General features: G+C 38.9%; 1 protein-coding gene and 1 non-coding gene across 2 annotated transcripts; one reads left to right on the top strand and one right to left on the bottom strand.

Annotated features, from left to right (window-relative positions):
* The first annotated feature begins 44 nt into the window (after positions 1-44).
* On the top strand, positions 45-5,203 carry LOC134326579 (sterile alpha motif domain-containing protein 3-like). Its single transcript, XM_063008746.1, has 5 exons — positions 45-582; positions 2,372-3,400; positions 3,606-3,761; positions 4,650-4,742; positions 4,835-5,203. Exons 1-5 carry the CDS (start codon positions 298-300, stop codon positions 5,132-5,134), a joined length of 1,863 nt encoding a protein of 620 aa, XP_062864816.1. The 5' UTR covers positions 45-297; the 3' UTR covers positions 5,135-5,203.
* Positions 5,204-11,845: 6,642 nt separating this feature from the next.
* Positions 11,846-11,919, bottom strand: trnan-guu (transfer RNA asparagine (anticodon GUU)). The gene has a single exon. It is a non-coding gene; the product is annotated as a tRNA-Asn (tRNA).
* Positions 11,920-24,478: the final 12,559 nt, after the last annotated feature.

Below are 24,478 nucleotides of genomic sequence, written 5' to 3'. Positions count from 1 at the left end.
ATGACCGTGAGCGGAGAAGCTTCCAGTATGTACCTATTCTGAGGTCCTTACGTGAGGTTTTGAACAAGAAAGAGATCCAGGACTTCATCCTTAACAGTGGGAAAGAAGTACAAGCCGGCACTGAAGCACAGTACAAGTCTTTTCAGGATGGCACATACTTTAAAGCCAACAAACTGTTATCAAGATATGACCCAGCCATAAGTCTCATGTTATTTGTAGATGATTTTGAAATCTGCAATCCACTTGGAACATCCAGGAAAAAGCACAAAATTACTGCTCTGTACTGGGTTTTAGCAAATGTGCCACCTTTGCTCACTCACATCAATCTACTTATCGATTCTCTGCAAGACAGATGATATAAAACGATTTGGATATAGTGCAGTGTTAGAGCCCCTACTGAAAGATCTTGTGACCCTAGAAGAAGAAGGAATTTACATATCTTCTTTAAGCAGACAGGTCAAAGGTACTGTGTTTTGTGTCGTTGCAGACAACCTTGGCGCTCATTCTATTGGAGGATTCGTTGAAAGCTTCTCTAGTTCACATTGCTGTCGGTTCTGTCTTGGAGAAAGGTCACAGTTCAAGGTAATTGAAGTTAGAACAGGAGCATTTTCTCCTAGGACAAAAGAAGACCACAGAGTCCATATCCAGACTGCACAGGAGTCTACTGGTGTGTCTAATTGATTTGGAGTAAAGAGACAGTGTCCACTAACAGAAAAGCTACAACATTTTGATGTGTTAACAGGCTACCCACCTGATTTGTTACATGACCTTTTCGAAGGTATTGTACCAATGGAGTTAGCCTTGTGCCTTGATGCTTTAATTAGAGCAAAGTATTTCACTCTTGAATAACTGAACAAATTAATCAGAGATTTCCCATATAGGTGGGCAGATAAAAAGGATGCACCACAGCCGGTTCCTCTAAATTTTGCTTCAAAAAGAACTGTCAGTGGGAATGCCCATGAAAACTGGACTTTGCTGTGCCTCCTTCCCCTCATTGCTGGAGCAAAAATACCAGAGTGTGAGCCAATATGGCAGGTTCTTTTGAACCTCAAGGAGATAGTTGAACTGGTTCTGTCTCCAGTTCATACTGAGGAGACTATTTGTTTTTTAGACAGTAAAATTTCAGAGCATCGGCACAGATTCCTTGAAGCCTTCCCCCAGAGTGGTCTTATTCCGAAACATCATTTTGTAGAACACTATTCACAGCTGATTAGGAATTTTGGTCCACTTGTGTCATTTTGGACAATACGTTTTGAAGCAAAACACAGCTTTTTTTAAACGTGTTGTTAGACATACCCACAGCTTTCGAAACATCTTGCTGTCTCTCTCAGTGAAACATCAGTTAATGGTTGCATTTCATTTGCATGAAAGTAATATCGAGCCTTCTATACGGGTAACCAAGCTGTCAACAGTGGATTTGAGTGTTCTGAAGGAAGACATTAAGGAAGCATTGGAAAGAAGATTTCCTGGTGAGTCATGTGTTCAGATGGCTAACACAGTGTGTTACTATGGCACTACTTACTCAATTGGAATGATCCTGGCTAATGGTTCGACAGGTGGACTACCAGATTTTGGAGAGGTAATTCAGATTGTTGTTGTTAAAGGAAAACTTGCATTCATTGTAAAATGTTTGAATGCTTGGTACGTGGAACATCTGTCAAGCTACGAACTTGAAAACACCAGAACAGTTAAAGTTCTTAATCCATCGGAGTTGTCTGACATATTCCCTTTAGCAGCATATATAATCGAAGGGAAACGTTTTGTGACTCTAAAGCACTTCATTTACTTACCATAAATGGCTCAGTAGTCCACCTTCGATGTATCTGATTCATGCTAGTGATGTAAGGAATTTTCACTGGGCTCACACCCATTTATTGTGAAATGCTTAAAATGTCATATGTGGCAAATAAATTCAGTTATTACATGCACTCAAACTATAGTTGGAAATAACTTAAGGAGTTGTTTTCTGACGAGAGCCTGGCTTTGGACTAAATTTCCCCTTTAACAGAGAAACTCCATTCAGAATATTGTGTAGTTCAGGGCTAGAACAAGAACAAGAAACATACAGTAAATCCAGATGTTTTATTGTGGGCTCTGCAAAACTCGGCCTTGTTAACACTACATAACAAAAAATAAATGTAAGTTGGTTTAAAAATAGACTCTACACTCTAGTTTAAAACAAGATTTTGATGTTGATTCAGCAGTTACTGTACTTTAGTGATTGTTTTTCACACACATACACACACACACACTTGAAATTTCAGTTTCTCTGGTTTTACTTTTTCTGGGAACATTTTTGTTAAATATTTCTTAGTAAAACCAGAGTGATAAATTTTTATGTACTTTGATGTAATCTGTTATGTCTTTTTAGTTTGATGCTGCAATGTCTCAGCCTGCTAAACTTCGGATCATACTTCAAGACCATGACATTCGTAGACTGGAGTTACCTTCTGGAATCCCCGATACTGTAGACGAACTTCATTCTCTTGTGCAACAGACATTTCAGATTGAGGGTAGTTTCACTTTGCATTTTAAAGATGCTGATTTTGGAGAAATTTTTCTCCAAAATTCAGTATGTGATGTCAAGGACAAAGACACACTTAAGGTGGTCCATGTTTTTGAATCCCCCATGGTCATCTTGACTAATCTGGACAGCTCCTGCCCAAGTGGAACAGAAAGTGCCATTTATCCTCAATCTGACAGTTGCTCATCTGGATCCCAAGATACAGTGATTCTCTCATCACCTGAGCATATGACACACCGCTCTCAGTGCTGGCCTGTGGAATTTACAATACCTCGTTTCGCCTACAACACAGAACTTGTGCTTGCATCAGGTAATGAGGCTTTCGAGAAGGAGGGAATTCTTCTGAGTCCTACCGCAATTCTTCCTGATATGCTTGAGAAGTTGGCCGAAACCATTTATCAGTATGTTGCCTATCCTACAAGTGTGCAATTAAACCATGTTGCAGAAGCATTGATTCAAAAACATCCTTGTCTGAGAGAACCAGGTTCATTTAACAGATGTTATGGATGGCAGCAGAGACTGAAATATAAAATAGCTAATTACAGATGCAAACTTCGAACACTTGGGTGCCCTGAGCTTGTAGTGAACTCTCTGAAAAAGAAGCGAGCACATGAGATGGCAGCTGCAAAAAATGTAAAGAAGCCAAGAAAGGCAGAGGTGAATTACTTGCCGCCTCACCCACAAGGAGAAACAGAAGAAAGTTTGGAGCAAGTCAGACTGGACCTCTTGAGTGAAGTAAAGAAGAGGACTAACTCTAATATCATCAGTGAGAAAATGGCAAGGACATTCTCCATTCGCAGACAGGAAGTTGTCAACCTAGCCCCACATGTCGATGTTTTCAAAGAACGCTGGCCTGCCCTTTTTGATGTCATCCAGGTGAGTGCCTTAATGGAATACCTTACTAGTTCTCAACCCTAGTCCTACAATAGTCTCTTGTTTTGCACATTTGAGTGTTTTCTGGTGGGAAAACACAAAAAATGCATGGCAGAGAGTACTCCAGGACCAGGATTGACAGCCACAGGAATAGTTGATGGGTATGTTTAGTGTTAAGTGAAAGCATGTTTTATTGTGTGCCCTACAGATACGTGAAGAGTTCAAGAGAATAACCACAATCAACCTTGAGGCATCTTTCATGGCGAAGCTTGATCAGTACTGCCCAAAACTGATGAACTTGGTGTCATCAAGAGGAGGGGCTGCAAAAATGAAGATTCAGCAAATAAAGGACACACTTCTTGAGGTATTCTTATCATTCTAATCTTAGAATAGAAAAAAATGGAGATTGAGCTAATTGAGCTAATGCTTGAATGAATAAACTGTGTTTGTTACATTGTACACATTTGGTCCGGTTAGTTCTGGTTTCACACTGCAGTTTAGTGAGCAGACTAAAGAACTTTACTACACCCTGTCATCATCAGCTACGTGGGCTGCGTCTTTCTATACTTCATATAAATTGGTTTGTAGAATGTTATGAGTTCAGCAAGTTGCTTTGATGTTGTGACAAATTCTAGCTCTGTCAGAATCCGACTCCCCTTCGCTGGCATGCGCACCCCACAACAGAATTGAGTGTAACAGATTATCCTCAGATTCCTTTTATCTCTGTGTATAAATAAGGGTTAATCTACAGTTACAGTAAATAAATGAATTCCCACTGCAAGCGTTTGTGTCCATATTGCTGTGCGGCACGCCTGCACGCCAAGGGGAGTCAGATTTCACCAGTTCTTTTTCCTCTGGTTTGTTTAAAGACTGTCTCAGCTTCCTGTAATTGGCTAGGCGAACCTGACCATGGTTTAGTAGATCCGGACCAAGACCACCTCTTTTGGTCAGACCAAACTCTGGTCCTTTGTTCCAGACCATGGTTTGTGGCCCCTTTCACACCTGACACTTTGGTTCGGACCAAACTGAAAAGTCAGAAAGTCCGGACCAAAGGAGGTAGGTGTGAAAGCTCCTTTAGTAATAAGTCTAGCTGTCACAAGTCCACTCGTATCCTATGAAGTCCTGTCACCATTTCCCAGGATTGATGTTATCTGACTTTTTTCTTTACCAGCAATTCAACCCTGACTCGTCATCGATTGTAGTGCAACGTTATTCTTTTTCAAATTAATTATATGTTTAACATGTTTTTCAGGATAACACGATTGAAAGACGCAGAGAAGTTGCAATCCGTTGCATGGTGGTTTACCTCGGTGAAAAGGAAGAGGATCTCTTCAAGGAATACTTGGTGGGCAAAATGAAATTGCTGTCTACTTTTAAACACTACACTAACTACAGCAATATTGAAACTGAAATATTGGGTCTGAATTTTTCTATAAGGATGCTGAAGCTCTGAACAGACATCTTGCTGGGGAGGTGATGAAGATCATGGTTAACAAAGCTGCCAGTACATCTGACCCAGCCAGTGCCACTATCGTGATAGAGGGAACAGAAGTCCTGAGGGGACTGGATCTACCAAGGGCTTGTGCCTTGCTGATGGGTCTTATATATGCCCTTAATCTCAGCTACCCAAGACAACTGAGGCATACCTTTGAAGTTTTTCAAAAGTTACTCCTCGAACTGGATGGACTGAAAGCTAGTCCAAAAGTAATGTCTCTTAAACAAAAGCTGCTCTCATAAAATATAAGAATTGTTGAAGTGTAGATGTACTGTGAACACATCTGACTGTTCTGTTCTCAAAATAAAAACTGTACATACTTTACTGCAAAGTAAGACTATTCATTTTGTCTAAACTTGGCAGTGATTAATAGTTTTGTTACATACTGATTTCTAATGAAAGAATACAATACATGCTTAAAATCCAGTCCAGTTCAGTTCAATGGACCTTTTATGTATATGTTGAACTAAGATGACTAAATATTGTTGAGTTGCTGTATGGTGAGTATTGTTGATTCAAGAGATGGTTTAACTATGTAACCTTGCCCAAGCATTTTTAAATGAAGGGTAAAAGGGGTTTACTTCAGTAATGTTGTCTGTTAACACATGTCCTCTGATCTACAAGAGAACAGTTTGGTGGGTTCAATGCCTTCTTTGCAAATTGCACAGAGTAGGTTTTTTTTGGTTTTTTAATTTTGGTGTAAGAGACATGTGAATTATCTGACACAGCAAATTTGCCAGTGTTAAATCAATGCTGTTGGTGTTAAATTAAGATTAACTTAAATTCTGACACTCAGTGTTAATTTAATAGTGTTTATTTACCACTGGCAAATATGCTGTGCAGTGTTTGGTTCTCAAAACCTAAATGTTTGTATAATGCATATTCACTGCACTGGTATGTTCTGTTAACAGCTGTGTTCTGATCCACAAGATAACTTGCACAGAGCAGATTTATTTTTATTTTATTTTTTTGTCAAGCATCTATTCTTAAGACAGTTTTGCTCTCAAATTCAAATTGTTTGTAGGATTGTTTAATCCTTTGTTTCGCTACACTTGCTGTATCCAGCATTTTCACTTCTTTTAACAGCTGTTATCAGCTAGAATATTTTATTTTGTACTATGCAGATTTTTATTATTGTGCAACAGTTTTTATGCACCACTTTCAAACCAATAATAAAAGGTGGTGGTCTTTATTTGCCCTAATATCTGGAAAATCTTGTATTAATTGGGTAGGCTCAAATTAATGGAGATTTTTAAAGTTTAATTAAATTACGTTGGTAGAACTTAATTTAGTTGTGTTTATCAAAAAAAACAATGAGATTAATATTAAGTAGGTTCAAATCAATCAATCTTTATAATGTTCAATAAAATTATGTTAGTGGAACTTAATTTAGTTGTGTTTATCAAACAAAACAATGGGATTAATATTAAGTGAAACAACTTTAAAAAGTTAAGTTAGTCCAACAATGAAAGGCTCATAGCTTTTACTCAAAAACATTCTAGTTGGGATTACTTAAAAAGATACATGCAAATTGTTACATCAATTTTTTAAAGTAGATCCAGTATATTATTTTTTAGAGTGTGCTGATGTTCTTGTTCATGCCCTGGTCACATCTCGAATTGATTATTGTAACTCTCTCCTTTTTGGTCTACCTCATATGGGAGCTAGAGCTTTTAGCTACTCTGCCCCACATCTCTGGAACTATCTCCCTCCTGACATTCGCACCATTGATTTAATCCCTAGTTTCAAAACATATTAAAACGTATTACTTTAAACTCGCCTACCCTTAATCTGTGTAATTAATTACTGTGGTGTTAAAAAAAAATAGCAGTCCAACACCATTAACTTGATAAATCACTGTTTTTAGTAGAAGTGATATTTCTACATAGCAAAAAATTTACTTGAAAGTATAGTAGAGTAATGAAAACAAAACAAACCCAACAATTAGGACATGCATCCCACTCATTCTGAGTAATTGAAGCATTGATTGAAAGGGGGTTGTTCAAAATAATAGCAGTGAGGAGTTCAATTGGTGAAGTCATTCATTCTGCAGAAGAACGGGTGTCAATTCTGGCCCTTATTTAAGGTAGGAGGGTGGCAAATGTTGCACAGCTTGGTCATAGCACATTTCCTTTTGAAATACTGGGTAAAATGGGTTGTTCCAGACATTGTTCTGATGAACAGCGTACTTTGATTAAAAAGTTGATTGTAGAGGGAAAAAACATACAGAAAAGTGCAGCAAATTATTGGCTGCTCAGCTAAAATGCCTTAAAGTGACAACCAAAACCTGAAAGACGCAGAAGGAAGCGTGGAACTACTGTTCGAATGGATCAGAGAATAGCCAGAATGGCAAAGGCTCAGCCAATGATCACCAACAGAAAGATCAAGGAACATTTGAAGTTACCAGTGAGTACAGAAGATGATTAGTGAAGCCAATTTACCAGCAAAAACTCCTGCAAAGTCCCGTTGTTAAGATAAAGACGTGTCCTGAATGGGTTCAAATCTGCCAAGGAACACCTTGACTGGTCCAAAGAGAAATGGCTCAACATTTGTGGACTGATGAAAGCAAAATTGTTCTTTTTGGGTCTAGTGGCCGTAGACAGTATGTCAGACGACCCTCGAGCACTAAATTCAAGCCACAGTACACTGTGAAGACAGTAAAGCATGGTGGTACAAAATGATGAAATTGGGATGTTTTTCATACCATGGTGTTATGCCTATTTATCACATATGAGGGATCATGGATCAGTTTAAATATATCAGAATACTTGAGGAGATCATGTTGCCCTGTCGAAGAAGAAATGTCCTTAAAATGGGTGTTTCAACATGACAATGACCCAAAACATCTTGGTTACAGACAAACAAGATTGAGGTAATAGAGTGACCAGCCCAATCTCCTGACTTCAATTCCATAGAGAACTTGTGTTCTGATATCTGAAACACGTTTTTTTTAAGGCAAAACCCAAAAATTGCAGAAGAACTGTGGAATGTAGTGTAATCATCCTGGACTGGAATACCTGTTCAGAGGTGCCAGAAGTTGGTTGACTCCATGCAACACAGATCTCGAAAACAATTGTTATGCCACTGAATATTAGTTCAGTAATTTAAAGTAAAGTGAAACCTCAAACATTTTTTCATGTTATAGATACATTTTTTTAGTTTTTAAAGAAAAATGCTGGCACTGCTATTTTTTTGAACAGCCTAATATTCATTTTTCTTAACTTTCTGTAAAGGATTAACACAAACTGACTAAATGTTGTTAATGTTTTGATTTAGAATTGAATACAGTATTTTCAGTGCGTTTGCATTTATGGAAATAAAAGTTATTATAATGATTTTGTGCTTTATTCACTTTTTTAAAGTCACTGCTATTTTTTTGAACACTACAGTACTGTATGTACTTGAGAGTTTTGAAAGGCGCCCATAAATAAAATGTATTAATATTTTTATATGTTGGCACAGATGTTACTTATACTTGTTTTTCACACATTTTCATAGTTTGGCTTATACAGAGGTGGAAAGTAACAAATTACATTTAGTCGTGTTACTGTAATTAAGTAGTTTTTTTGTGTACTTGTACTTTTTAAAGTAGATTTTACAACCTGTAATTTTACTTTTACTTAAGTATGTTTTGTATTAAGGTTTGTAATTTGCTACATTTTAAATAACTTTCGTTTAAAAAAAATAAAAAAAATAAAACAAAAGTCGACATCAAACCTACTTGTACTTGTACCGTTGCAGTCGTAGTTGCAATTGAACTATTACGGGACGCGTTTTGTTCCGTATTTTTATCAGTGGGAGAGAAATGCTGCAGACTAGACTGAGACAGGGTGATGTGTATGAAACAGAAGGAAACTGCTGCTACCGTGGGAATTAGAAAGTGTTTAGTTATTATTTTAAGTAGTGTTCACTTTTAATCTTGGTGACGCTGTGTGTGCGCAGGTTTATCAGCATAACAACCTGTTTATTACTCCACTGTTTAGTAGCGCAGTGGGCAGAGCGTGTATTTTTCTGCCCTAGATTCGAGTCCAGCTAAGGGCGTAACTAAAGCAACTGGGGTGGGCGTTGCTCCTCCTGGATTTTCTCACTGCCCGTCTAAGCAACACAGCCAGAACCGGGGCTGCATATCAGTGTGTCAGTGTCACTGGATCATTAAGCTCCACTTGGCTACAACTATTAAGATTTTGGAGTGTATATGTGGGAATTTGTGCACGTCCGGATGTGACAAAAATGCAGAGGTTTTATCTTAAGTTAAGTTGAGGTCAGGGCTCTGTGACACTGGAGTTCCTTTCAATCAACTGTTCTTCATGTAAAACAGGAAAGGACCTTCCCTAAACTGTTGCGCTTTGTGTAAATCATTGATTTACTACACCTGGGAGAGTCCTGACACTTACAGTACAGGTATGTCCGGGTGGTGTATTTTAGAAAGTGGTGCATCAGCGACATCTAGAGTTTACATGCGGTACCGCTCAGAAATATAAAGAACACTCGCTCTGTTAATAACAGTGCTGCTGAGTCCTAGTGCCGTATAGTTCACCTTAAAATAAATGCCAATCACAACCACCAATAAAATAAAAATATTAGTTTAGCATTACGTGCAAAATTAAGAAAGCTTTAAAAAACACAAATAAGGGGATAAAAAAGCGTGTGAGGAATACATGAGAGTAACAAATATAAAAAAAGGTGAGTTCAGGGCTTTTGCCAGTTTTAATAGAGACTATCGGCCTCGTCTCAAATGACCCCTACTCCCTACTTAGTGCACTACTTAGAATAAACATTGTACAGAAGTTACGTTAAATATAACTTTTTATTGCTGGTTAAAAACTTCACCACCTTAATTGAACTTTAATTAAAATAATTTAGCAGGAGAAATAACTAACATTGCATAAAGGCTTTCACAAAGCATGAACAAATTGAGACGCGTCCTGAAGCAGCTGAGGTAAACACTACAGACTCCTCTATACTACCTGATTACAGTTTTACCTCACTCACTTTTAATTACTTCATTGTCTTTATTCTTTTACACTATTGTAAATTGTTCCCCAGCAATTCAGGGTCAGACACCTGGTACATTGTGAAATTAAGGAAATACATAATTAAAGTATACTGTAAAAATATGAACATTTATAACCAGAACATATAAAAGATAACATACAAAGACTTCCATTCAATATTTAAGTATCTCCAAATGAATACTGTGTTTTTAATTCATCCTGATCATGGATGCTTTAGCATGTGGTGACTTTTATTCACACTCATCTTATACACCGATCAGCCATAACATTATGTCCATTTAATCAGCTCCACTTACCATGTAGAAGCACTTTGTAGTTCTACAATTACTGACCGTAGTCTATCTGTTTCTCTACATGCTTTGTTAACCCCCTTTCACCCTGTTCTTCAATGGTCAGGACCCTCACAGGACCACCACAGAGCAGGTACTATTTGGGTAGTGGATCATTCTCAGCACTGCAGTGACACTGACATGGTGGTGGTGTGTTATTGTGTGTTGAGCTGGTATGAGTGGATCAGACACAGCAGCGCTGCTGGAGTTTTTAAATACCGTGTCCACTCACTGTCCACTCTATTAGACACTCCTACCTAGTTGGTCCATCTTGTAGATGTAAAGTCAGAGACGATCGCTCATCTATTGCTGCTGTTTGAGTTGATCATCTTCTAGACCTTCATCAGTGGTCACAGGACGCTGCCCATGGGCACTGTTGGCTGGATAGTTCTGGTTGGTGGACAATTCTCAGTCCAGCAGTGACAGTGAGGTGTTTAAAAACTCCAGCAGGGCTGGACACGCCTCGCTATTGAAGTGGAAGATAAACCCACACTCCTGCAAGAATGGAAATAGTAAGTAAGTACAATGTTTTTATAAAGCTATAAAACTACTTCCACTGACCAAAGTATTGTCAGAGACAACATTTGAAGCCCAGGTCAATAGGACCTGCTAGTTATAGAAGGCTCACTTGTTTGTTAATTTAAGTCCAAGAGTGGGTGTGGCCCGTACGGGGATCGAACCCGCGACCTTGGCGTTATTAGCCCCACACTCTAACCAACTGAGCTAGCCGGCCATTACATTTATTTTCTTTAGATCTTTGTACATAATTCTACACTGACCTCATTCAACCAGCTGAAACAGACTTTCATAATACACATCTAAGAGGTTTTGTGGGTTCTTATATGTGTGAACTATCTAAACTATATATTTCTTAAAGTTCTTGACTGAGCTTAATGCCGCCAACCAGTGACTGGAGCAGATACGACTCAGGTCCTGCATGCAGTAAGTAGTGCTGATACACAGTACCAGCCTGCACACCAGAGAGGCTCCAAACATCAAGTTTTCACTCATTAAATCATGTTTGTGAACTTTGTGGAATGAATGTAGGATTTGTACGTGTAGATTCTGGGTTTTAGGAAGTTGAGCTACTGTTAATATTTTTTCCCAGTTGAATTAAAAACAACCTGAATTAATGTTTTAATTGTTGTGTAGTAGTTTAAAAGTAACAGTAAGCTTGTGTCTGTTTCTGTTACTTATTCTGAATTGTGTTTGTTTGTAAACTGTGAATTAGTTCTTAATCTGGTCGTGATGTTAGTGAATTAAACCTACATCTCTCTGATGGTCTGACCGATGAGCTGTCTGTTCTGACATGCTGCTTAAGCCCGGTTAGCTCAGTTGGTAGAGCATGAGACTCTTAATCTCAGGGTCGTGGGTTCGAGCCCCATGTTGGGCAAGTGTCTTCATTTAACATCTACTAAAAACCAAAAGAACGTTCTTCCACTTTGGACACCCGGCCTCCAGTAACTTATCTGGTGGATATTTGTGCTTGTAGGGCTGTTGTTTACTGGACGTTTTCAGTTACTTATTTCCACTATTCTGTGAGACTACACGTTGTTGTTGTGTCTCATATCCGTTTGATCAACAGGCAGGTTGTGCAATAAAAGGCGCTCGTCCCTGGGTGGGCTCGAACCACCAACCTTTTGGTTAACAGCCAAACGCGCTAACCGATTGCGCCACAGAGACACGTGCACACGTCCATTAGACCGTATACATGGGTTTACAGAAGGGCAATTAAGTTTGGCTAATTAAAATAATGGCATGTTTCTGACTTCAATGAGAGGGGCATTAAAAAGATCTCACACTTGTCAGAGACACAGTTTGAAGCCCAGATCAATAGGACCTGCTAGTTAGAGTAGGCTCACTTGTTTGTTAGTTAAAGTCCAAAAAGGGGTGTGGCCTGTACGGGGATCAAACCCGCTACCTTGGCGTTATTAGCACCACGCTTTAACCAACTGAGCTAACCGGCCAGTGGTTAATGGTAGGGCATATACCCACATACCCGATTCTACACTGACAGCCCTTCAGTTATGGACCTGCCACACAGAAACGATGGAGAGCTTTACTGTTGTTGATCTGAACAGATCTTCGTGTGAGATGACTGAGGTTCATGTATTTTTCTTTTAAGAATAAATAAAGGTTGATGCTGTAACCTCATACTTTCCTAATACTTTTATTCTACACGGTCTACATTTCTTTTTTGTCTTCTGCCATGTGCAGTGCAAGAAGTCACTAAATTACACAGCAGCTCTTTTTATTTATTTATTTTTTCCATTGACAGAATTGATTGTAACCATTTATAAAGATCATGCCACGTTCATTAGGTGAAATAAAGCCAGAATTAAAGATGGCAGAAAAACAGGGTGGTATTCTTACTTTCAGAGATCAAATTACTCAGGTTAGGAAGTCCTGATACACAGCACATGCTCACCTGGCACTCTCTCAGCCATTCTACTTTTAATCGTTAAAGACAGTGTGGCCCTTATGGGGGTCGAACCCACGACCTTGGCGTTATTAGCACCATGCTCTAACCAACTGAGCTAACCAGCCAGTTCATCTATTCTCTTTAGATCTTTGTACATAATTCTAGACTAACCCCATTCAACCAGCTACAGGGGTTGGACAATGAAACTGAAACACCTGTCATTTTAGTGTGGGAGGTTTCATGGCTAAATTGGACCAGTCTGGTGGCCAATTGCACCTGGCATCTTCGTTTTTGTCATCTCTCCCTCCGCCGTCTTCATCGCCTTCCGTTGGGTGTGGTCTCAAGTTCGTCTTGGCTGTAGGAGAGGAGACTTACTGAGTGAATTCAGTTTCAATAATAATTTAAAAAATACGTACCCATGATGATTTACCAGGTCGTTTGTTACAGTTTCCTTTCCAGTCGTACCTCCAGAAAAACCAAAACAATCAGTCTGTAAAAGAAAGACACGTGCATGAATGTGATGAGGTTCTAAGATCTCTGAATATAATCCTGATCATCCCTAATGAACCCAAATGTAATTCATACAGCACATTCACTGCACTATACTGCACACCCAACATACTGACACTCACTGTCACCCTTATACTGCACCTCTATCTGTTACTGCACCACAGTCAGTATACATACTGTAACTAGGGATGCACCGATCCGATATTCAGATCGGATATCAGTGCCGATATTACCAAAATGAGATGGATCGGATATCGGATAATTAGGCCGATCCATGGGCCGATATGCTGCCTCAGTAGAGAGAATTCTAATAAGTCAATATTATTCGAACGCTCTACTTAGCGCTTCCATTGGGTTTCGCGTTTAGCATCTTGCCATTAAAACCAATGAATTGAGGTAGCACCAGTGGCGGCTGGTCAATACGGGGCGCAGGGGCCGCCCCCCTTAAAATTATTAAGATGTTAAAACAAGCTAATTATATACTGCAAAATAGTTATGAAATTAATTAGTCTGTTTATCTAATGGTCTAATTAACTGTTTGTCTAATGGTCATGATAGCATTTTTAAAATAAATAAATATTTGTATGTAATTGTTTACATCGTGCACACGTCCCATGCGCGGGGCGCCGGTCTAATGAGTGTCTATGTGCGTGCATAAACTTTTGACAAGCACGTGGTCTGAGGCTGCTCTTTAATTGGTTGTTTTAAATTTTCCACACCGTACACACCCACTCTTATTAGAAGTGTGTCACTATTAGCTTTTTTTTTTTAAACGCCGTGTGATTGGACAATCCCCGAGTCGACTCATTAACTGATTCATTCAGCTGCGGCTGCTCAGCTCGGTTCACATTAAACAGTTAGTTGCAGATTGGAGCAGCATTTCTTCCAAAATGAGAGATAATTCAGTCTTGTCTTTACAAAAAAACGCTTCACTTGAAGAAAAAAAGTAAAAAAGGGCAAAATTCATGTTCAAATAGTGCTACTTTTAAAGGCTTGTTTTTTTTATTGTTTCGTTTTTAATTTGTTTTGTTTGCGCGCCCCTCAAATTTTTTAGCACCAGCCGCCACTGGGTAGCACAGCATGCTAACGTCGTCAATATAACATCTCCCTTCAGGTACCGATAACGGTTACATTTCCTGACAAGTCCGAACTTGCAAATAAAAACACTCGGTACAAGTTTACAAGGTTAAAAATCAGTAATATTTTATTAACGTTTGATAATAACTCCATTCGTTTGTCCGCTCCATCAGCCATGTTTATTTTTCTGTGAGAGAAAGAGAGAAGATTTGGAACAGCCTCCTCCTCGGGAGCGCGCACAGGATGACGTAAAATGCGTACAGCGCGCACTAGCTTTTCGAACACACCCATTATGTTGAATTGCACTAGATGTTTGCTTGTTTACAGTGTTTGATTACTGATTGTATTGTACTAAGGTATTCGTTTATTCTCAGGTTCTTCCGCTGCTAGATTTTGAATGACTGTTTACACTACATATTTAAAAAATAAGATTAATTACTGTTTGTGTAACTACTTCAGTTTCAGCTGATACATTTAATTTATTTTAAAATATTTTAAGAAGTTTGCCTTTTTTATTTTGAATTTGAATGCTGTGCCAAGGTCCTGCACAATTGTTTATTATTTTATTGCCAAATAAATAGCAGTTCAGTACATTTATATCTGTGTTAATTATATTTTGTTTTGCAAACTAAGTAATGTTAGCATCAATCCTGATGCCTTAAGTCTTTCCCACATGATAAAGTATACAGTTTATTAATTCAACAATGGTATTGGATCGGTATCGGGTATCGACCGATATGCAAAGTATATGTATCAGAACTGAAAAAGTCGGTGCATCCCTAACTGTAACCAAACGTATTCAGATACTTTACACCACACACACACACACTTTCTAATGTTGTTCTCAGGAATAATAATTAAAAAAAAAGATAATTTAGGGGTTTTTTCTGCTCTTTAACATAGTAAAGGGCCACTTAAGAACTAGGGGTGGGTTTATAAAATCGATTTTTCGATTCGAATCGATCTTTATTTGAACAATCCGATATCGATTCATATAAACGCGAGATCGATCTTTTTAAATGAGCCCCTTTTTACGGTGCACATGGAAATCTGTTACCCCTTTAATTTCGCGTGACCAGCCAGTGTTTTTTCATGCAACGAGATCTGACCTGCACATCAGTTCAGCATGGCAGAAGCTCAAGTTATGACCACTACACAACTTTTTGCACTGATTTTACAGTGCTGGATTCGGGAGGAACTCGGTGTTCGATCTGCGATCAAAACTCGCCTCTCAATCACTGTGTGAAACAGCGAGGAAACACGGGAGAGGTTGTAAACAGGTGGTGGAGCGCAATATAGTTTATATCAGAATACATCAGCACACGAGTTTTACAGTATTTCTGACCTGATCGTTCTCTACAAAACTAAATATTTATTAACCTCCAACTCACTATAGAACAAGCCATGCTGCTCGTGTTGCCAAATCCACTCAGATTTATTTATTTAATCAGCGCACAAACTTTGATCTCTGGCTACTTGTTGATGTGCATGTTTGGACGTGGTATCATTAAACCTTTCATCACTTCTCACGTGTGTTTTCGTGACAAAACGTAGTTTTGGAGAGCAGAGAAGCTCGCCTGTGATTCCCCCTGGTGATAGATGGTGTAGTGTAAAACCCCCCCATCGCCGATCAGTCGTGTAGTGTGAACATTACAGCGACCAGGTGTTAATCAGAGTGTCGTGTAGTGTAAACTTGGCATAAGCTGTTCAACAGCCAGGTGTATGTTTACATTACATTTACAATGTTGTAGCGTGTCAGACATATAAAATAATAATAAAAAATGAATGTTACTGTTTTCTGTTTTGGATTAATTATTTATGTAAACAAAATACACAAATATTTTTAATAATGACTGTTCTTTGTATTGAATTATCACATTCGTTCTCTGAACATCTTTACATATTTAAACAAAACCTGTTAATGTAACTCAAATATGCATAAATGTGTTGAATCGAAATCGAATCAAATCGAATCGGAAATCGAATCGAATCGGGACATTGTGAATCGAATCGAATCGATCCAGGAAATTAGTGGCGATACCCAGCCCTATTATTCACTACAATAAACAATTAATTAAACAAGGATTTTAAGTGAAATATGAAAAACAAAACCATATCTTTTTTACACATCTGCTACATTCTCCTCCCCTTCACTAAAATCCTGATCAGTTACTACCAGAATATGCATTTAAAACGTCATGATACCTCTCAAGCAATTGGACTAATTTTTCCTTGCCTACAAGGTCTGTGGAGCAGGAGTCAATGTCAATGTCACCAAGTCCAGCATCTTGGAGTCTTTGTTTGAGATCTGAAAGACCCATTGTTGGAGTCTGCTGGCATGGTGAAATCACTTCAGTTTGGCTCACTCCTTGGAAAAGCTCAAAATCCTCCACAGCTAAACAAGGCGACACATCAGCTAATTTAGTGTTTCTCTTCAGGGTAACTGGCTGATCAGAGAAATTGGTGACCTTCATGGGGATCCATCCGTCACCCCATAATGGTGTAACAATGCGCCCAACCATAATGTGTCGCGGCATGGCTTTGGAAGATGTGGGCTCAATAACAACTGTGCTCCCTGGAGACATGGGAACATTGCCTGGGAGTTTTCCACGAAGTAGGTGTTCTTGTTTTCCCAATAAAGTAACAGCTTGTTGGAGTCCCACCTTACTAGGTAACTCATTGCCTCGCCATTGGCATGTGTTTGCCATGAGATCCAAAAACTGTTCACATTCGTCAGAGGAATGTACACCACTGTTGGAAATGAGACACCAATAATCATTATTTTCTTTCATCTGATGCATGAGAAATTGAATCACATTTGTGCCTAATATTAATTCATCCTTCTGTCCTGGCACAACAAGAACTGCCACAACTAGCTTTCCCCATATACTTTTAACTCAGTTTCATACATGCATTTTGGTCTGATAAGTTTACCCCCACATCCAACTAAGACTATATTTTCAGTCAGTGGCTTTGGTTCTGGCAATACATTTTTATTTAGCATCCTTGCTTCAGCCTCTTCACTAAAGGTGCACGCCATAGACCCAGAATCGAGCATCCCTCGTACTTGAAATTTGTTATTTACACTAACTGGTGCATAAAACAACTCATCAAATGACTCAACTCTCTGCACATTCTGCACTATAACTTTAGCACCTACTGGTGCCTGAGTGCATGCATTCTGATAGCATTGTTCAAGGTCACTGAGGGGTGATTCAAATTTACCCACACTTTCCCCTCCAGAGTGCAGGCTTTCTAGTTTAAAGACTGTGACTCTTGGGAAGATGGTGGAAAAGCTTGGCTTGAAACAACATTAGCACAATTCTTTTTGATGTGACCTGGCTGAAAGCAGCTCAGACATAGATGGTGTCGTCTGCAATGAGCAAGAGTAGAGTGTTCACTAGATCTACAGACCTTGCATGGTTTTGCTGGTGGCTGAGGTGAGCTGAAGGGCTTTGCTGCAATTTGATTATTTTGTGTAAGCGCTCGATCAAGAAGGCTTACAAGTGCTCTCATGCAGTCATCCTCAACTGGTGGAGTAGGTGTGGCAGTAGTGGCAGCGTGTACAATCGATTCTGCTGAGTAGTTGCTGGGCACAATTACAGTTGGTTCAGGAGTCTGTACATGAACAATTGCATGTTTCACATGACTGGGACGTTTGGGCTTAGTGAGTGTCTGTTCTCTCAGCTCGGACTGATAGCGGTCAAGGTGTTCTTGTATGTCACTTGCTGTCCATTTATTTGGTGCCTTGAACTTGAAAACGGCAGAAACAAACATCATTGCAACTTCATGGCATGGGTCTTCTATTTGTCGTCCCAGCCTCCTCAGAGCCTCTTCTGCTGCATCCACAGCCTTATTTAAACGAACCCAGTACTCAATAGGATTTTCTCCCACCGCTGGTACTGTACCATAAAAGTCAGCTAAAGGCATGCATGAATATTTAATATCACTAAAGTGTTGTTTTAACACATTGAAGATTACTTTAGGATCATCACTAGGCTTTAACAAGGAGTTACTGCGAAGTGTTATCCTTACAATGTCCTTAGCTTTACCCATTAATCTAGAGAGTATCTCTTGAAACTGCTCTGCTAGTGGTACACTTCGCTTTCTTAAATAAGTTTGCATAAGCTCCTCCCATTCAAGTATAGTGAACTTATCAGAATCATCTCCCCAAAAAACAGGGGGTTCCCTAACGTCACTCTGCATAACCGATCTAACACCTGTCAAATTCAGTGAGTGTGTGTCTGTGGGTGACTGACTTGTATTTACAGACTGAGTTTGTGCAAAATTATCACTGTTCTCCCCACAAACCTCTTTTTGCTGAGCTGACATTAGTGTTTGGCCTACCTGATGGGCAATGTGTGTTATGAGATTGTGTAAAGCTGGATCATTAAGATCTGTTAAAACTGAATGTGAAGTATTGGGACCTTTGTCGGCAACATCATCAACTATTCGAGTAGAGCAAAATGCAGGTGAGGCTACACTTATTTTGCTCCTATCTGCAACTGGTGTAAATGGCACCCCACTAAGGTATCTGCCTCTACCCAACCCAAAACTAGATGTGTTCTCATCCATGGAACGAACCTTGTCTTTCTCCATAACATACGTCATTTCTGTATTCTATACTTTTCAAACAACGTTAAATAAATGCTAAACAGTAAACAGTTTAGACAGTAGAAAAAATATCAAAGTACTAAATACAATATTTACAGTTCACCAAGTGCATTTACTCTGTGCTGTGAAAGAAGGCAACTTAGCTGTCTCAGTTCAATAATGCTGGTTGATGCAAATCAGCAGCTCCTGGCGACCAAGCTGACGCTGATCCACTGTGCGAAGATCCACTGTAGACGGATCTGATGCAACAGGATCCGGGTCACGGCACCACATGTAGCCGGTGTGTACTTGTTGGTGAGATTCGCATTCAAATACACCTCCGTGAAGCTGGCCCCCCATGTGGTCAAAAATGGAATATACATATTATTATTCGTTTGTGCTGCGTTTGTGCTGGTTTGTGCCGTAGGAATCATCATGTGCTGGCACAGTTTTAGAGAAATTAAGCATTATATTTAATTACCTGTGACGTCACTCAGCCCCCCATCAGAGCCCAAAATGCACCAAAAGCATCTCATTCATTTGTGCTCCGTTTGTGCTGGTTTGTGCTGCTAAAAGAAACATTTGTGCTTTTTTAATTCTAAAGTTATAAAGCTATAAATATTACACCTGTGACGTCACCAGCCCCCCATTAACGTCCAAATTGCATCAAAAGCATCTCATTCGTTTGTGCTCCGTTTGTGCTGGTTTGTGCTGCTAAGAGAAATATTTGTGCTTTTTTAATTCTAAAGTTGTAAAGCTATAAATATTACACCTGTGACGTCACCAGCCCCCCATTAACGTCCAAATTGCATCAAAAGCATCTCATTCGTTTGTGCTCCGTTTGTGCTGGTTTGTGCTGCTAAAAGAAATATTTGTGCTTTTTTAATTCTAAAGTTATAAAGCTATAAATATTACACCTGTGACGTCACCAGCCCCCCATTAACGTCCAAATTGCATCAAAAGCATCTCATTCGTTTGTGCTCCGTTTGTGCTGGTTTGTGCTGCTAAAAGAAATATTTGTGCTTTTTTAATTCTAAAGTTATTACGCTATAAATATTACACCTGTGACGTCACCAGCCCCCCATTAACGTCCAAATTGCATCAAAAGCATCTCATTTGTTTGTGCTCCATTTGTGCTGGTTTGTGCTGCTAAAAGAAACATTTGTGCTTTTTTAATTCTCAAGTTATAGGCTAAATAATATTTTTTTTTATAAATTGAGGACATTTAGCCCATTAAAATGTTTAAACTGCATCAAAACCCTCTCATTTGTTTGACATAATTTTGTTTGACGTCATCTCATCTGGGTGGCGTCATTGGATGTGGATTCCACTTTGCACAGATATGTCAAAGCACTCAGCCATACTGCGTATCCTCTCCAATATCCTCTTGAAACTGAACACGCAGTTTTAACACTAGCCTCTCGATCCCCCGCTCCCCTGTTGTGAGCCACTTAGTACCCATTATCATGGTAATGACCCACAGCCTGTCTACACACAAACACCTATCATCCCCCTCTGCCCTAATTTTACAGACAGGACTGAGTTGCAGGTCTGTGAGAGCCAGAGATCTTGCTTGTTTGTGGGTGACCAAATACTTATTTTCCAGTTATTAGCTTTTTTAGTTTATTGCTTTCTTAGATCAATAGACCACTGAAGTCGTGCGTCATTCTGTAGTCCTCGTTATGCCCATATTTGGAGACCTGGGTCTAAGCGCGATTTCCAATGGGAAAAATTAACAGGGTTTTCAGAAAATCAACTCTAACGCATCCTGTGCTAAATAAACATGTTCAGAACCCTTTACATTTTGTCCTGTGTACATTTTTCTCCTGTACATCACAAGTTCAGAGTTTGGTCAGACCATAACAAGGCTTAGTTTCCCACCACCTTTGTGGCACATGTAATCTAGCCATATTGAGACTTTCCTGCCTGTAGTGGAATTATTTAGGAAAAGGTAACTCACAGGTTTGCTGGGATAAACGTTGGGGGTGGGTTGAATAGTGTGTTATCTGCTAGCATTTGCATGACAAAAGAGGACTGATAGCGCTCTAATGGTTGTGTAGAAGGAGGGGTTTGTCCTCAGAATCTCAGATTTTTAGTCAAGCTAGTGTTAATTGGTTTTCATGTTTTAACTGATATTCCTGCAATATACACAACTTATGGTGATCAGCAAATGGTTTGCTAGACTGTGGGAAATTGATCAGGTTTTCATGGTTGGGGCAATGGATTCCCATATGTGTATCACTGTAATCACACTGTAAAGAAGTAACCCCAAAGCATCCTCGGCTCATTAACATTGTTTGTACTACTACTACTGCAGCATCCACTTACAAACCACAAAAATATATAACCCTCACCATATAATGTTATATTAGTCATTAAGGTTATACTTGTTTATCCATCTCCCTGTGCAACTTTGTCAGTTCTGTTAGGTCTTCACACATCTGCATACTTTACACATTTATACTTTCCATCATGCTGCCCTGCATATTTATTGTATTAAGATGCACTGCCTTGTCTAATTACACTGCACTCATTCATTTTCTTTGTACTTTCCCTTTCACTAGACAGCATGCTGCACCAAAACCTTGGCAGAATGTCATTCTGCTCCACTATACACCACATTACCACGTTATTATAAAGACCTACCTTTCAATTACGCTCACTGGCCAGTAAATTGGGCTTCAACAACCCAAAACATTATTTTTATGCAAGCTTTATTAAAAAAAAAACACACATATGAGAAAGACCATTGTCCTAGCAACAAAAAGTTGATAGTCACGTTTGACTAAGGTCTGAGCATACTTTTCTTTTGGCCTCTGCTCAGGCGACTGTTGGAAGAGACATTCCAGGAAAGAGTTTTTATAGCGCATAAACACATCATTCTCATTTTAAGGTAATTTATTGCTTCTAATAAAACCCTGTGATAGTCCTCTGAGAATTTCATCATATTAATGACATTTAAAACAAGATTGGACAGTTCTGTGAAAAATATAAAACAAACATATGCTGTACATACACATTAAGAGGCAAGTGCCAATGTTCTGGCACATGGTCTCATATCCTAAATAAGGATATCTGGAACATGACCAGAATAGCCTGCACACTTAGTGTGCAAATGAGAGCAAAAGTGTACCCACACAGTGCCTCTAAGTGCATTGACATCACTGGTCACTGTACTGAGTGCAATGCAAAATTGTGCATTTCCAGTGAGAGTCTACCAGAGGTGAGCACACCAGCTGTGCTAGGATGCAGAACTGATTACATTGATGACAGTCTTCATACTGGAAAGGCAAAGCACATGCTATCTGGAGAGAAAAGACTGCCGGTCTCTGAAGAACTCTGGCAGGGTAAAAAACTGTGGCAAGCCACAGAGGCTTACAGGATAATGCCACTCGGTAACCCAGATCCTACCCACCTACCAAGCCTGAGTACATTAAGAAAAGCCAAACAAGAGAGAGGGGATAGGGAGGTAGGACACAAACACCCCATCCTTTCCCCCTCATCTAATAAAATACAGTGTTCTTCATAGGGGAAGTATTCATGACATCAGCCTTGACAATTTTTTTATGTCAACATTGGACCCCCTCTAACCAACTAGTCTACAAAATACTAGTAAAGACTCAAGTGTAAGTTTTGATGCTACAGGTACAGTAGTCAAAAGGCTCACTAGACCAACATAAACATCAGGACATATGTTTCCATATCAAGGAGTTCTGTCCTCTTCTATTCACATCCCAGTGGTGCAAATGCTGTCTGAGCGGCATAACATTAACGCCATATCAAACTGGGTCTCTGAATGGCTTAGAGGAGGAGCATCTGTACCAAAAGAAGTTGTTTCTGATTTCTCTCTTGCATTACTTGGTGGTCTTGTTAAGGCCTTTACTCCTTACTCTGGTTTGAAGACCTATATAAATAGAATAACAAAGACATTAGAACTATAAAACAAAGCATGAAATTTTGCTGTGACAAAACTTTTTTAAGCTATGTTACATTTAGATTTTTCACACTACCCCCTCCTGTGGTGAGTCTGTAGGTAGAATATACTTGTTGAAGGCCCACAAGCATTTAAAACCTTTGAAATAACATTAACATTTGGAATTCACAAATCAATTTAGCTGTGTAACATGTATGGAATAATGTTATAGATAACATTTTAACATTTAAAAGTTTAAAGGTTTTTAATGGTAATTTGATTATAATAAATTTTACTCTGTGATGCAATTTTAACATAGGGGCTAAGTGTCCTCACTTATTAAAAAAATAAAAAGAGAATTTAGCCTATAACTTGAGAATTAAAACAGCACAAATGTTTCTTTTAGCAGCACAAACCAGCACAAACGGAGCACAAACGAATGAGATGCTTTTGATGCAATTTGGACGTTAATGGGGGGGCTGGTGACGTCACGGGTGTAATATTTATAGCTTTATAACTTTAGAATTAAAAAAGCACAAATATTTCTTTCAGCAGCACAAACCAGCACAAATGGAGCACAAATGAATGAGATGCTTTTGATGCAATTTGGGCTCTGATGGGGGGCTGAGTGACGTCACAGGTAATTAAATATAATGCTTAATTTCTCTAAAACGGTGCCAGCACAAACGATGATTCCTACGGCACAAACCAGCACAAACGAATAATAATATTTATATTCCATTTTTGACCACATGGGGGGCCAGCTTCACGGAGGTGACTGTAGAAACTGTTGCCTTGGAAAGCAACGGAAACAAAGAAACAAGTCGATTAATTAGAATTACTTTTACTACATTAATACCACAATAATATTAAACTCTTCACCTAGTAATAAAAACATTAAATTCACTTCACGTCTAAGTGAGAATCTGAATTAAAAAACATCAGGATAAAATACTTATAAATACTGCAGATATTAATAATTAAATAACTATAAATAACTTGATATAAATAAAGATATAAGAGATCTGACTTTCTCAACATCAGTCCTGCACCAAGCAAATCTAATCCAGTTCATGACAGGACTAATAATTAGCATAAAGCTATTTTAAACAGTCTGAATATATTAACCTGATAATATTAAATAACATAATAAAATAAAAATAACAACAAATGCAGCATAAATGTAAAAGAAACAAACAAGAAAACCCTTTACCTTCCTGTTAGAATCCTGGCAGCCACTTTAACAAAGCTGGTGTCTCCAGCAGGTCGTTTCTAATGAAGAACGTGCAGAAGATCCTTCTTACCAAGTGACTCAGCTACAAGTCTAGAGTTTAGTCCTTAAATAGAGCTGAGGACAAAGACCCAAGACCAGTTAAAAACTCTGCATTGGTCAATCATCAGCCAACTATTCACACCTTCTTGTGTGAAGTACTAGCTCATTATCTATGGAAGGTGTGCAAATGAACTAGATGGAGCCACAGAGCATGATGGGTGAAGTCAAACTACACCTACAGGGGTTGGACAAAATAACTGAAACACCTGTCATTTTAGTGTGGGAGGTTTCATGGCTAAATTGGACCAGTCTGGTGGCCAATCTTCATTAATTGCACATTGCACCAGTAAGAGCAGAGTGTGAAGGTTCAATTAGCAGGGTAAGAGCACAGTTTTGCTCAAAATATTGCAATGCACACAACATTATGGGTGACATACCAGAGTTCAAAAGAGGA

This window comes from Trichomycterus rosablanca, chromosome 14, assembly GCF_030014385.1.
Source record: "Trichomycterus rosablanca isolate fTriRos1 chromosome 14, fTriRos1.hap1, whole genome shotgun sequence".
Lineage (NCBI taxonomy): Eukaryota > Metazoa > Chordata > Actinopteri > Siluriformes > Trichomycteridae > Trichomycterus > Trichomycterus rosablanca.
Note: the sequence above shows the minus strand (reverse complement) of the source record. Positions and strands in the feature narration are given on the sequence as shown.

Bases quoted from the DNA above. Each gene is read 5' to 3' on its own strand.
- LOC134326579 (XM_063008746.1), top strand. From the start codon at position 298: ATGTGCCACCTTTGCTCACTCACATCAATCTACTTATCGATTCTCTGC. The intron at 3,401-3,605 runs GTGAGTGCCTTA...TGTGCCCTACAG, and splicing joins CCCTTTTTGATGTCATCCAG to ATACGTGAAGAGTTCAAGAG. The intron at 3,762-4,649 runs GTATTCTTATCA...CATGTTTTTCAG, and splicing joins TAAAGGACACACTTCTTGAG to GATAACACGATTGAAAGACG.